We start from the raw sequence: 14,797 nt of genomic DNA on the forward strand, positions 1-14,797 counted from the left end.
CTTCTTGATGGAAGCCCACAGCACACTAAATGCTCAGAGCTAGAAGGACATTCTTGGATGGGAACTCGCACCTTTGCTTCCATGACTTGACTTGGGTACTCAGGGAGGATCACCAGTGCTTGTTCCCTTATCTATTTATTCCTGGTGTACTTCTTAAAGTAATCATCATTTAATTAAATATTCCATAAATCATTGAAATAATAACTTCATAAAAGTTGCTGTTGCTGGGTAAACCTGCTCCAGAAAAAAATTGTGCTGTTGAAGTTGGTGTGGGTAAGACTGGCATTACAGCCCCTTTAATGAAGGAAACCATGACTGTGCCTCATGAGAAAGGTTCCTACAACTAAAATATGCAAATTTCAAATGGTAGACCATGTACAAAGTTCTTTCTTCTACATCACAAGTTTGTACATTTACATTTTGTCAAATGTTTTAAGTATGTGTATTTTACTTTTTATGAGCACCCATTTAAATCTTGACATCTTTATCTAGTAACCACCTGCTATTTCATACCCATCAGATACAAAGGCATCCACTCTTTCTTGAATCTCATCCCAAACCATTCATCATCTTTTGGGTCATGGACCCAAATGCCCTTCCTAACAGCAGCTGCAGTGTAGTTTTCAGGTATGTCTCACTACGTTATCTTTTCTCTTGTACTTATACAAACCATTCACCTCTTCCAGGCAGCCTTCTCGCCAAAGGGCATTCATACTCTTTGTGTCTAACACCTAGGTTAACCAGACCCACGAAGTTAGGTGAAAATCCAGTGCAGATTTTAATTCTGGGTATTGAAAATTGCACTGTCAAACCGAGAAGGCCATAGTTGGTTGTATTAGCCATAAAGAAAGAAAACAATGTTCAGTCCAGTTCTTTTCTGATGCTTCTTTAAATTACTAGTATTAGCTCACCTTGCAGAGATTTCTTCATTTTCATGTATTCAGCTCATGTATTCCCTGGCTCCATGGTATGACTGCATAATGTATTTACATTGTGAACCTGTTAAATTGTGAAGGGAACTTGATAAATCTTTTTAAATTCTTCTCTCTCTTCATGTCCATATCCCTTTTTACCTTTTAGGTGGTTCCTTGGTGAGCATTCTTTTTTGACATTTATTAAATGTCAGCTGCATTCCATGTTTAGAACATGGGCCTAGAGCCAGTTTATATTAGCATGTTGAGAAAAATTAAATAAAATGTGAAAATGAAATGAAAATTGCTTTAAAGAAAAATGGGGGCTAGCAGTGAAATCACCCATTAATGGCTGATACTCATTCATTCCCCTGCTGTGTTCACAGTTGTGTCATTTTATACCATTGCCAGACTCAGAAAAGAAATCCAAAGAAAAAATTAAAAGTAATTCTTTGATATAGCAAACATTTATCACATACTGTGCCAGTTCGAAGTTATTTTATGAATCCCAAAAAGAAAAAGATTATGCTCTTGAGCTAATCCATTCCTGTGGATGTGGGGCACTTTTGCCTGGACTGCATCAGTGAGGCATGACTCAGGCTGGGTCTCTGCCCTCTCACTGGAGCTTAATATATGTGGAGACACGGAGAATAACGCACACAAAAGGGAACTTGCCATTTTGGCCCAGCCATGTGTGAGAGAAGACTCAAGGATCACTAGCAGCCAGAGCTGAAGTATGAAGGCCCCAAGAGGCTGGGCCCACAGAGCAGCTCAAGGCTGAAGAGGTGGTGAGTCCGGAGGCGATGGCAGGGACCTCAGCAGGGATGGACCGCCATCTTGCTTCGTTACATGGCAGGACACCGGGATTGCCAGTAGCGGACTTTAGTGAGAAAGCATCTCTGATGGTGCTTTGATTTGGACATATCCTGGCCTTGGAACTGTATGATTTTCTCCTAATAAAAGTTCCATCCGAAACACCAACCCATTTCTGGTACTTTGTATTGCCAGTCCTCTGGCAAACTAAGACACATACCTATTCTGGATTAGGTATTGTGTGTACAGAGATAAGGAAACCAGTTCACTCTGTAAACATCTTACAGTCTCATACAGTGACTGAAGAAAAAAACAGAGCTGCTCTGGACACAACCTTTCAGAAGGGCAGTGTGGCCTCCAGAAGGCATTTACTTATACATGCTGTCCACTGCTAGAAATTTTCCTAAGGTAATCATCAGAAAAATGTGCAAAGATGTATGGATTCTTTCAGAGTAATGATCTTCATTTGTAAATAGAATAATAAATGATGTACCAAATGTTCCAGTAGATATATATTGGACCTCTAATCCACTTAGCCTTGATAAAGAATTTAGCTCAAAGATATTTTCTTGTCCACTAACATTATGTATTAGTTGTTTCTTACATTTAATTTCTATCGTAATACTTTGCTGGGCAGTTCCTTGTTTATTCTTTCTTTCTCTCTCATGATCTCTAATACTTGTGTGTAGTATATTAAGTTAATTACTCATGATGCATTCTTTCAACCCTTCTCTTATTGTCTTGGGTTTATGTCTTGTCTTAAATGGTCTTTTAAGAGTCTGTTATAAGTTGCTCCAAAGTTAATAACGAAAGGATGTTTATATGGTTGCTGGTGTTTTCTGTTTCTGACCCACATTTGTATAAATGGTTGCTCGATTTCTGCTTTGCCAACAGTAATTTTGGAAGGAAAAATGAAGTATATGAGCTGTAATCAAGTGCTTGGTATTTACTTAGGTTGAGATACCCCTGTTCCTCTTGGTATCTGAGAACAGATCAAAAGGTTAGCCAATTCCCTACTGTTGGTTTAAATAAAGTTTTAAGCTTTTTAAAATTAACAGTACATTATCTAAGGCCAGCTTGCAGGACTCAGAACTTTTATTTTCCAGGTATTTTACAAGATTTGGTTAGTTTGGGGGCTACTATTTAACATCCTTTATGACTTTTTTTTTCACTCGAAATTGAAGAACTAGAAATTCTTATCTTATTTTTTAGAAAGTGGGGAGATTTCTAAACTGAAATATTATTTCTTCAACAAATTAATGCAAATATCCTGGTAAGGGAGTGTTTAACAAGGCATACTAGCTTCTAGTTCTCATCTAGCAGTTTGCTTCTAAGACTCTTTTTCTTATTATTTTAATCTCCTTTACATGGCAGCCAGATTAACATTTGCAAACCTAAGACTTTTTCTATAATGGTCTCCAGATAACTAGTCATTTGGTTCTTCTGCTTTTATCTTTTTGAGACAGTGACATTTCAATATCACTTTTTTTTCCCAGGGAAGAGAGAAATTGATCATTTGTTTTAATTTAAGGGTTTCTCCTCTTCAAAAATCTGAAGTTGTTGAGATGGTTAAGAAGCAAGTCCAAGTCATAACACTTGCAATTGGTGATGGAGCAAATGATGTCAGCATGATACAGACAGCGCATGTCGGTGTGGGAATAAGTGGCAATGAAGGGCTCCAGGCAGCCAATTCTTCTGATTACTCCATAGCTCAGGTAAAGCATTGTTTCTGCAAAACACACCATTCGTTTCAGTTGACTGGCACCATGAAGAGGAAAATATTAATTTTTTTCCACTCTTATCTTAGTTCAAGTATTTGAAGAATTTATTGATGGTTCACGGTGCCTGGAACTATAACAGAGTCTCCAAATGCATCCTGTACTGTTTCTACAAGAACATTGTCCTCTATATTATTGAGGTAATAGCATGTTAATTTAAATCCTTATCACTCACCGATCTAGTTAAAGAAAGTGAATGTTTCCTCATTGTTTTAATTAATGCTTCATTTGCCCGGTTACTTTTCTTAACTTGTAAAGGTGTTAAAATTAAAAGTTTGTCAGCCATAGAAAATAATTCATGTTTAAATTTTAGCTAACAATGTTGAAATTAGAATTGCTAAATGAAATAGTGTTTTCGATGTTTTTAAAAATCTGCAAATTGTACCACTTTCTTTTTATAAAGCTTAAAACCATACAAGAGAAAAAAAATACACTGTCTAGAAATAATGCACATGTGGAAAACTTACATATAAGAAAAGCAAGGATTGATAAACAGGAAAGTGGTTCCACTTCCAGGGAATGCAATGAAGTAGATTTAGGAAGGACTCACAGGTAGCTTTGTAGTACTGCTAGTTTCAAACCTTAGATGTATGCTCCATACAAGTATCCCTTGATATCCAGAACTGTTTTAGTTTCCGAGTTTGGTGAATAGCAAGAGTTCAGATAATGAGGATTTCATCTGAAAATTAGCAGAATATTTGGTTCCTGTATCTGCATAGCAAAGGATTTCCATATTACTTTTCATGTATCAAATGTTACATCATTTTAAAAAAAGAAAATGTTGATCAGGAATATAATTTCTAAAGGGATGTGTTTTGTTTTATAGAAATTTAGTAAGCACCTATTTGGTGTGAGGCACCATACTTGGTCCAGAGGGTCACAAAATATATCAAGAATGTTGCTTGTCCTCCAGAACTTGCCAATAGAAATACAATGTGTATGTTTGTATAATTTCAAATTTTCTGAAAACCAAGTTAGCAAAAAGTAAAGATCAAAGTTATTTTAATATATTTTCTTTAATCCAATATATTTAAGATATCCTATTAACATGTAATCAGTATAAAAAATTTTGACTAGTCATAATTCATAGAGCCACATATGACCAATGGCTACCACACTGGACCATGCATCACTAGCAGATAGATGAGTGAACTGAATGGTTAATCAATTAGGATGTGATAAATAAGCCATTACTTTTCATTTAAAAACATATACGGGGGAAGCAGACTTGGCCCAGTGGTTAGGGCGTCCATCTACCACATGGGAGGTCCCCGGTTCAAACCCCAGGCCTCCTTGACCTGTCTGGAGCTGGCCCACGCACAGTGCTGACGCATGCAAGGAGTGCCGTGCCACACATGGGTGTCCCCGCGTAAGGGAGCCCCACGCGCAAGGAGTACACCCCGTAAGGAGAGCCGCCCAGCGTGAAAGATAGTACAGCCTGCCCAGGAATGGCACCGCACACATGGAGAGCTGACACAGCAAGATAACACAACAAAAAAAACACAGATTCCTGTGACACTTACAATAGAAGCAGACAAAGAAGAACACACAGCAAATAGACACAGAGAACAGACAACTGGGGCGGGGGGGGAGGGGAGAGAAATAAATAAATTAAAAAAATATATGAGGGAGGGAAGCAGATTTGGCTCAACTGATAGAGTGTCCGCATACCACATGGAGGGTCCAGGGTTCAAACCCAGGGCCTCCTGACTCGTATGGTGAGCTGGCCCACATGCAGTGCTGATGTACGCAAGGAGTGCCATGCCATGCAGGGGTGTCCCCTCTGTAGGGGAGCCCTACATGCAAGGAGTGCTCCTGCATGGAAAGTCACCCCATGTGGAAAAAGTGCAGCCTGCCCAGGAGTGGCGCCAAACACACAGAGAGCTGCTGCAGCAAAATGACGCAACAAAAAGAGACACAGATTCCCAGTGCCTCTGACAAGAATGCAAGCAGACAAGAACAACACATAGTGCAATGGACACAGAGAGCAGACAGTGGGGGAGGGAAGGGGAGAGAAATAAATAAAATCTAAAAAAAATAAAATACTTAAAAAAAAAAAAATATATATATATATATATATATGGGAAGTGGATGTTCCTCAAGCAATTGGGCTCCTATCTACCATATAGAAGCTCCAGGATTCAATTCCTGGGGCCTCCGGGTAAAGGCAAGCAGGCCTGCATGGCGAGCTGGCTCACGCGGAGTGCTGGCCCATGTGGAGCACTGACCTGCATGGAGAGCTGGCACAGCAAGATTACGCAACAACAACAAAAAAAGAGACACAGAGGAGAGACAGTAAGAGACACAGCCAGCCTGGGAGTTGAGGTGGCACAAGAGATTGAGCATCTCTCCCCCACTCCAGAAGATCCCAGGATCAGTTCCTGGTGCCACCTAAAGGAGAAGACAAACAGGCACAGAAGAAAACACAGCAAATGGACACAGAAAGCAGACAGCGAGTGCAAAACAACGAGGAGTGGTATAAATAAATAAATCTTTTTTAAAAAACATATGCAATATAACTTCACTGTAATCTAAAACCTCTTTAAAATAAAGTTTATTATATTAAATATGATATATTTATATTATAAATTAAATATATATTATATTTATTATAAATTTATGTATATAAATTATAATATAAATTTATTATAAATGTAATATTATATTAAATAATATAATGGAAAGAAAATAATAATTTTAAAAATGCCCTTTTTATCATCAGAGACTATGTTTGTAATCCTTAAGCTCTTTATCAGTTTCATGCTCCTCTTACAACCCTGCAGAGCATGACACTGAGCTCTCCATAGCTTATTAAGAAATGCCCCCCACCCTCATCTTGCACTGCGCTCAGGGAACCCACCCACACCCTCATAAATCTACCAAGCATTCCTGTACAGATACTTGTTTGTGCCACCTTGCCCTCTAATCTGTTGTCTATTTCTATACCCCTATTAAAAAAAAACACAGCCTACTCATTTCTGTATGGAAATAACACTCCATACTTTACAACAGAGAAAAGTTATCAGAAGATTCCATATTTGCCCTATTGACACTTTAGTTGGAAATTACTGTATGTTTTTCTCAGCTGTTCCTTATGCCTCTGTCAGAATGCTTATCTTTTGTATTAAAATTTTAAATGAACATAGTCATTATTATGACCTGGCTAGTAAAAACGAAAGTTAGTTTTGAAGTATAGAGGCAGTTTCAGTAATTGTTACTAAAAATCTATAATTAAGTTATTCCCGATTAGATAAAATAATAGAGCAAATGCTGGGAACATAGTCCAGGATAATTCATGAACTTTTTTGTTTATCACATTCTTTTTAATCTGGATCAGTCTATGTTTTCAAGGAAAGTGCACTGTGAAAATAGCTTATGAGATTAAAAAAAAAAAAATTGTAATTCTTTTTCATTCCCAATTCTCTATTTATAGCTTTTCAAATTATATTTTCTTCTCATCCCAAAACATAGACATTCAAAAGCATACCAATTTATGTGGCTTGTCGAAATAGACATTTAGAAATAGCAGGAGTTTAAAGCCACTACCAGCAATAAATCTACTTGCAAAAATTTAATTTGTAGAATTGAATAAGCACACTCAATGGCTGCCCTTTTAAATCTAGATTATTTGACAATCAGTAATGAAGTGGGCAAAATTTAAGTGCTGATGGGGAATTAAATAAGTTAAATTCAAATGAAAAAGTAAATCTGTATATACTGCTTCAAATCCATTTATGTAACTTGTGGTTGATTAGCCCTTAATTTCACTTAGCTATTAATTTAAAGACTCATGAGATATTCAACAGTGATCAAATTGTTTACACCTTGAGAAAGAAGTAAAATCTAAACTTTACAGGAAATCTCATTTTTAAGTTATTTTTCTCTTAGTGCTTTATGGTAATGTATTTTGAATATAATTCAACTAACTTGGAAACGAATTGACCTTTTAAATCAATTCCCAGATACCCAGCCTTTGCCAGCTAAAACAAGTTCTGCAGATGTTAATGGTTCATGTCAATACTGTGAATGAATAGACAGAAAACACATCATTGAATGTCTCTAGTGAGGACAACTGCCAGTCTTGAATCTTTCCTTTCAGTTTTTTGTGCTGATCAGGCGTGGGAGCCGAGGACTCATTGACTATTTGTAAGCTGCTGTTTAATATGCAGAAATGCTCCATCAGGAAAATGTCTGTGAAGCTTTAGATACCACGCCTCAGCTGGGACGTGCAACATAGAAAATAATACCAGTAGAGGAAGGTCTGAAGTTTCTTTGCTAATAAAGGAATAGTCTCAGACACTATGGGTTTCATAGATTATCTACAAAAACTGCTTTTCTCGTTGCTGTATTTCCAGAAATGTCACTATCTAGCTACTCCATTGCCTTATATTATAGCCAAATGAATGCAGATTCTAAAATTTAGCTGGTATAGAACACTTACTTAGAGTAGCCACCCAGCAACTCCTCTAGGTGTTCATTTAAATTATTGGCTCTTTTTAAAGAGAATTTTATTTCCCTGAAACAGCTGGCTCTTTCCTAGGAAAATACAGCCTTTTTAAAATGATCGGTCACATCCAAATTTTCTTTCTGATAAGGTCCTAAAACAGTGTAATGTTTTTAATTTTCAGAGGCTTTGATTAAAGTTGATAAAGATGGGTTCCCTTTGAATTTAAATAATCTAGATAACTCTCCGGAGGGGCTAATGTTTTCTTTCTGCATCTGTGGTTTGGGTTGAGTCAAAGGAGAGGTTTTTAATTGTTTATAGTACTTGAAGAGTTTTATTTAGCATGAGATATATTTCCACGAATCTCAGCCTCAGCTGAAATCAGCCTTCTGGTAAGGCCTCTTCACTCTTGAAGATCTTTTTCTCCTTTAAAATATGTGAACTTGGATGCCAAACTATTTGTGAAGGTTTCATACTATATTGAAAAGTTCTGTTCTTATTACATTATTTCTCCCTCCTTTTTGGAAGAAAAAAATTAGAATGTTTACTTTTAAAAACACAGGAAGAGAGTCGCTAAAGATATGTTTACATATTTTTCCATAGTCGAAATAAAAAGGTTAAAAAAAAATGTTGATAGCATACCACTTAAAAATTTCTGCATTTCTACTGTAAAGCACTTAATGTATGCATTATAAAATAAAATCTCTGAACCTAGACATGTCTGTTATTTGCAAATTATTTTAACTTGAAACATCTCTTAAAAATTCATTGATTTGAGTGGATCTTGAATTTCAAGCTCATAGTAGCTTTTGAGTCAGCACCAAATGTTACGTACAGAGAAGCTAAAGGACCACTCACATTTACAGACATTTACTTGCACACAAATTTAATGCAAACTTCTTGTATTATATAGTACTGATGATTACAATGCAATTATAACTGCAACCTTTGAGCCAAATCCTGTCCATTAGACGAATTTGGTATGCATACAGCCTCAGCTTTCTTCAGATAAACAAAAATTGGAACTGCATCTTCTTAAACTAGAGAGGCCAAAACTGAAAGTTTGTGTTTAAAAATTCCTTATGTTTCATCAAACCCTAAGAAATCTGAAAGAGCTTCTTAATATGTATTATTATAACAGATCACAGTCGCCCTCAGAGAAAACATTGCCTTCCCCCAGTATCACAAGATATGTATTTACATAATCCACATCTCAAAAAGGCCAAATGTGAAAACACAATAAAGAGCATTAGAGTCTGTCTTGTCAACTCGTGCATACTTACGCTTTAAAGAAAAGTTTAAAGTCAGCAACACCTCTCTGGCGTAAACTCACTTAGGTTCTTTTAAGTTTGCATGCCCCTGGTTTAAGGCATATGTCCATATTTTTTCTATAAGTATATGTAGCAAAGGAAATAAGAATTTCAGATTTGGCAACTTTTGTTCTTCCAGTATTATTGCTATGTGTGTTACAACCCTAACACAGTTTGAACTTATTTTTCATGTTCTCTTGTTACTTTGTCTTCTTTTCCATCTCATGAAGCAGACCTTCTTTTTTCTACATGTTCAGTCATCCCCTTCCACAACTAAAAGGAGGAAGATCAGTATGGGTACAGAAACTGTTCATGGAGAGGCCAGCCTGGGTACATATTGATAAATGGTGAATTTGTAACAATTCATGCTTCCGTAATGAGGTTAAATGAAACGTGAAGTGTAGCAAAGTCCCTGCAGCTCAGATTCAAAAATTCACTTGACCAACATATTACTACTTTAACAATTTCTGTTGTTGTTGTTATGTTTTGCTTTTGTGTTTTTTTTATGTAATTTTCACTGCTGGGCCAGCCTTTTCATTCTTCCAGGTCAGCTGTATTTTTAATTATATTTTAGGACTGCTTTTTAAAAAAATAATGTAGGTCTTATTGATTTAACTAATATTCACTGTAATTTTCCATTTTATTTAAACATGCTGGAGAAAAAAATTGTCTGCAGTACTCCTTTAGTGCTGTATCCATAGTTAAGGTTTCTGTTTTTAAGACAATTACAAAATATATAAAACAATAAACTTTTATATTTTATCAAAGCCTAAAGTATAAGTTAAAATTTATTTTAAAATTTAAAAACAGTTTTAACATTCTGATGGCAGTAATTATCAAGAACTACAAAAAGGCTCATATATCTTGACCCATTAATTCTACATCTAAGAATCCAGCCTAAGGAAATAGATGTGTAGGACTTCTGTACAAGATTTTTCAATTCAAAATTATTTATATTAGCAAAAACTGGAAGCAAGCTAAATGTTCAAAAGTAAATTGTTGTAGTCATACTATGAAAGTTATATGTTCATTAACATAATTGTGAAGACTATACAACAACTTAAGAAAGTGCATATTACATGACATTAAGGAAAGAATAAGATATGGCACTATACAAATTGGTTTCCAAAAGGGTAAATTTCTGAATGTATATAATTCATTTATATGAACACTGTCAATACAGAAGAATATGAATAGTGATTATATTATTCCAGGACATTATTTCTTAAATTTTCTGTGTTTTCTAAATAAGCAAGTGTAACTTTTATAACCAAGAAAACAACAGTCTTCAAATGACTACATCCTGAAAGATATTTTGAAAGGGAACTAAAGCTCTACAAATTTAATGGCATATAAATATATTCCCTAAAGCACCTAAAGGTTGTATTTAATTTTTAAAAACCTGTAATTGCCTGTTCTCATGGTTCTTGTTGATTCAACAAATGGAAGCAATTCTGACATAAATAACAAATACCTTATGAAAGTATCACTTTAAATTAAAACACAAAGCAAAGAAATGCCATTTTAAGAGAGCTGTGAGAATAATGTTAACGCTGTTTTTTGATACATGATTGTTAAGTGTACACAACAGATTTTAAGCAATGTCCTTATGTTTTTATGTTCTAATTTGTTGGGTTTGGGGTTGTTTTCTCCTAGATCTGGTTTGCCTTCGTTAATGGCTTTTCTGGACAGATCCTCTTTGAAAGATGGTGTATAGGTCTTTATAATGTGGTAAGTTTGGGACATTTGATTACTGAGTACTTAGAGATTAGGGTTCACTCTGCGTTTGGCTACTTGGCATAATGACCAGTTTGTGCACTTTAGATGTTTACAGCAATGCCTCCCTTAACTCTCGGGATATTTGAGAGATCATGCAGAAAAGAGAATATGCTCAAGTACCCTGAGTTGTACAAAACGTCTCAGAACGCCCTGGACTTCAACACCAAGGTAGGTCGTGGTGCCCTGGCATGCATTTGATGGGCTTGCTTCACCATCCCAGTTACCGTGGGACACATGATCTTCCAAAGCCGAAGGCGACTCGCCTGAAATAACTCCAGACTGTCAACCATGGCAAAAGTCGCACTTGCTTAAGGTCCTAATATGGCTTGAGAAGGTTTTGTTTATTTGGGAGTTTTGTTTTGTTTTTATTTTATATATAAAATTAAAATGCAGCCATAACTTGTTGAGGTTTGCCAGTCAGGAATAAAGCAGAGTATGGAAAACAGATGTGATTGTCCTTTTGATCCTGATTTTTTTATCTTTGTGGCATTGTGGGGAAAATGCTCCTTCCTCGTGGAGCTTAGTAATCCAGGACTGCAAAGATGTGAGGGGTGTTATATCGTATTCTTTATTAATTGTCTGTTTTGTGAAAAAACTTCATCCTGATTGGAATTTCAGATTGTTTCTGTCAGGCATTAAAATTATCGTTGCTGGAAGGTTACTTACTTAGTCATAGTATTCAGTATTTCCAAGCCCTAATATTAAAACTACAAGTTAAAATACCGAGCGTTTTATTTGCAAACATATCCTGGGTTTATATTCTACATAATTAACTGTTGGCTGTTGCCATCTTTTGTGATTTCATTGTATTTATTCATCCCAGCAACAAAAAGATCTCATTTCACTTCTCTGCAAGTATATGTTCTAAAGTGTCTCCACTGGTGTTTTGTTAATAATTCATTTACCTGTTAGGTGTGAGTGAGGTAAAAAAAATTTTTTTAATTTTGAAACAATCAAGTAGATGCCATTTTCAAACAATTTATATATTTTTTAGTAATATTATAAAAGCAACAAATACAGTACACCTTCAAAACATCGTTTCCCACTTAATACGGTACTATTTATTAGCATGTTATCGGTATTTAGGTTAGCATGTTACTAATACTTCGATGTAGTCTAAATTCACGATCTTAAATTTAGACAGCTATGTAAGAATTTTTTTTAATATTTATTACCTCATTAAGCTCTCCAATGACCTTTATTTTTGGTATGCCAAGGACATAAAGGGAAACAGGTGTTTTGGTGCCTCTGACCTCACACTGTAAATGATAGTGCTAAGTTTATAGCCAGAAGGTCATTCTTCTAAGCCCGGGTCTTAACGAAATGTGCCGTGCATGCATGTGCAGTGTGCACACGCACAATTTGATGACATTATTTTAAAGAACTGAATGTGACCAATTAATAAAACAAACCGAAGAATTCTTTGACTTGTTCTCCGGTTCTGAAAAATCTTTTTAGTGGTGTCTTTTAGTATTTATGATTATGTGGGGAGTTTTTATTTTTTAGCTTATTTATGATGACCAGTTTGTATTCAGTTCTGCCACATAGCTGTAAGTTTTTCATTACCTATAGTAGGGATTTTCAACTGATTGAAACCCACAATCAGGTTAGACACAATGGATTATAAGCCCTTATTTCACTAAAAAAGTAATTTGGCAGCTGGGAAACTTTCAGGCCTACTGGTACACTAACAGTAATTCTCGCCAACCTAGACAGATGCCGCAACCTCAGCCTCAGGTCCCCATCTGCTGAAGCTCAGACCCCATAGAGCTGTGTCAGGAGTTAACTTCCCAGCCACAAATTTGACCATGTCACTCTTGCTTAAAAACATAAATTGATCCTCACAGGATTACCCAGTGCTGTTCCTAGAAAGCCACATCCTTTCATGCCCTCATGCCTCTACACATGGCAACTTGAACACAGTTTTGCACCCAGGAAAAGAATGTAGCAGATAAAAAGGGTATATGGAGTTTTAATGTAAGAGCATCATTCCTTGTATCCTCTGCTGCTCTTTTGTTATTTGAAAAGTATGTTAATCTGTAGAACCCATGCATTTAGGAAATCATCAGATCAACCAAAATAGGTTAGATAATTTCCTATTTCTATGGTATATGCACAAGTTGCCAACGATGTTTAGTGGGTTTGTGCATTGTTCTAATGATTTCTATGAACATTCTTTGATTAAATCCCATAAAAGTGTTTTTAAAATTCAAGGACAAGTGGCTACAAAATGCACGTTGTATACACAGCAGTTGCTGTGCGTCCCGAGTATAGAAGCATTGTTGCCCTGAATAATGATGCGTATGTTTGTTATGGTAAAAAGGGTCCGGGGTTCTGAGGTCGTGACAGGGGTTAAAGGATTAGCGTGTGACAATAAGTATCGGTCAGGAAAATGGAAAAGTAGAACTAATTTTTCTTGCACCCACCTGTGCTTTCTGTCAAATAAAAACTTGTGGTAATGACATAGTGAGGAGAAGAGACAAAGGTTAATGAGTAACACAAGTTCAAATGTGTAATGTATTGGAGCGTAAATTGGATCATACAATCCAGTGTGGCTGCGTAAACTAACAAAGGAGATTGAGATCACAGTGGAAAATTGGGGGAGGCAGGCAACTTCATTTCTGTTGTTTGAACAGCTTAAAACTATTAATACACGCCAATTTTATTTAGCATACATTTTGTTTGCAAGAAGCACTTTTAAATGACAAAACTACAACTGTTCAGAGGGCCATAAAAATTCTAAGCAGTTTTTTCTATAACTTAATCTTTCACATCCAGATGTACAAAGAAAGTACCAGTGATACTTGGTCTCTTGTTCTTAAAATACAACTGATATGAGAAAGCAATAACTATTAAATGATGTTATAATTATAGGAAACTTGATAGGTGTTAAAAATTTATCAGAGCCTTTTATAACTTTCATAACTGTAGCCAGTCAGTGCTTTATTTCAAGACTTGCATACTTTAAATAGTATACTTGATATTTTAATATGTAACGTGTACGCATAGGAGGAAAGAATGCATTACATTCTTAGCCACTGAAAAGTGTACACTTTTTATTAACAAGGGAAAGAAAAAGTTGAGGTCCCCAAAGTACAGTATTTTCAAAAGTCTATTCTTCTAGAATTATGAAAAATAGTCCCACTTAAGAAATTTAATGATCTGCATTTTATGTTAAATTTCCTTTTTTTTTTTTTAAGGCAAAAATTTAAACTTTTGATACTTGGTTTTTCAAAGTAGGAAAAATTAAAAGCTGAAAAAACATTTTGAGAAGCATAAAAATAAATAAATGACCCATGAAGGTCTAAGAGGCAGAAAGTGTCTGTCAGTTCTATTAATTCACAGTGGTGGCCCGACAGAAACACGTTTTGTGAATCTAGCTCACAGATAAAAAGAAAGGTCAGAGTTCACAGAGCTAGTTTATCGCAAATGGTTCTCATGGATTTTTGTTTTCCCTCAGGTTTTCTGGGTTCATTGTTTAAATGGCCTCTTCCACTCAGTTATTCTGTTTTGGTTTCCACTAAAAGCCCTTCAGTATGGTAAGTAGAAAGGATATGAATGCTAAGAGATGACTTTTCTACTTTTTTTAGAAAAATAACTCCTTGTCAATATGTATTAAAAAGTGTAGCAGTGTTTCATTTTATGGTATTTTCCTTAACTAAAATGCACACATCCAAAACTTGTATGCACTTTAAAGATTTTTATTATTCCTTTGGGAGCAAAGTGATTTAATATATGCAAAGCCTTTCTTCTTTGCTTCTC

General features: G+C 35.7%; 1 protein-coding gene across 7 annotated transcripts in view; it reads left to right on the top strand.

Annotated features, from left to right (window-relative positions):
- Positions 1 to 14,797, top strand: part of ATP8A1 (ATPase phospholipid transporting 8A1) — a 244,887-nt gene that overhangs the window by 184,030 nt on the left and 46,060 nt on the right. For all 7 annotated transcript variants that reach the window (XM_004448742.3, XM_023592370.2, XM_058299208.1 and 4 more), the window contains 5 exons: positions 3,256 to 3,439; positions 3,532 to 3,642; positions 10,913 to 10,987; positions 11,081 to 11,203; positions 14,496 to 14,574. In XM_004448742.3, the coding sequence (XP_004448799.1) occupies positions 3,256 to 3,439; positions 3,532 to 3,642; positions 10,913 to 10,987; positions 11,081 to 11,203; positions 14,496 to 14,574 (572 nt within the window). The remainder of the gene's footprint in view (positions 1 to 3,255; positions 3,440 to 3,531; positions 3,643 to 10,912; positions 10,988 to 11,080; positions 11,204 to 14,495; positions 14,575 to 14,797) is intronic.

The sequence above is a fragment of the Dasypus novemcinctus genome, chromosome 1, assembly GCF_030445035.2.
Source record: "Dasypus novemcinctus isolate mDasNov1 chromosome 1, mDasNov1.1.hap2, whole genome shotgun sequence".
In the NCBI taxonomy this organism is placed as follows: domain Eukaryota; kingdom Metazoa; phylum Chordata; class Mammalia; order Cingulata; family Dasypodidae; genus Dasypus; species Dasypus novemcinctus.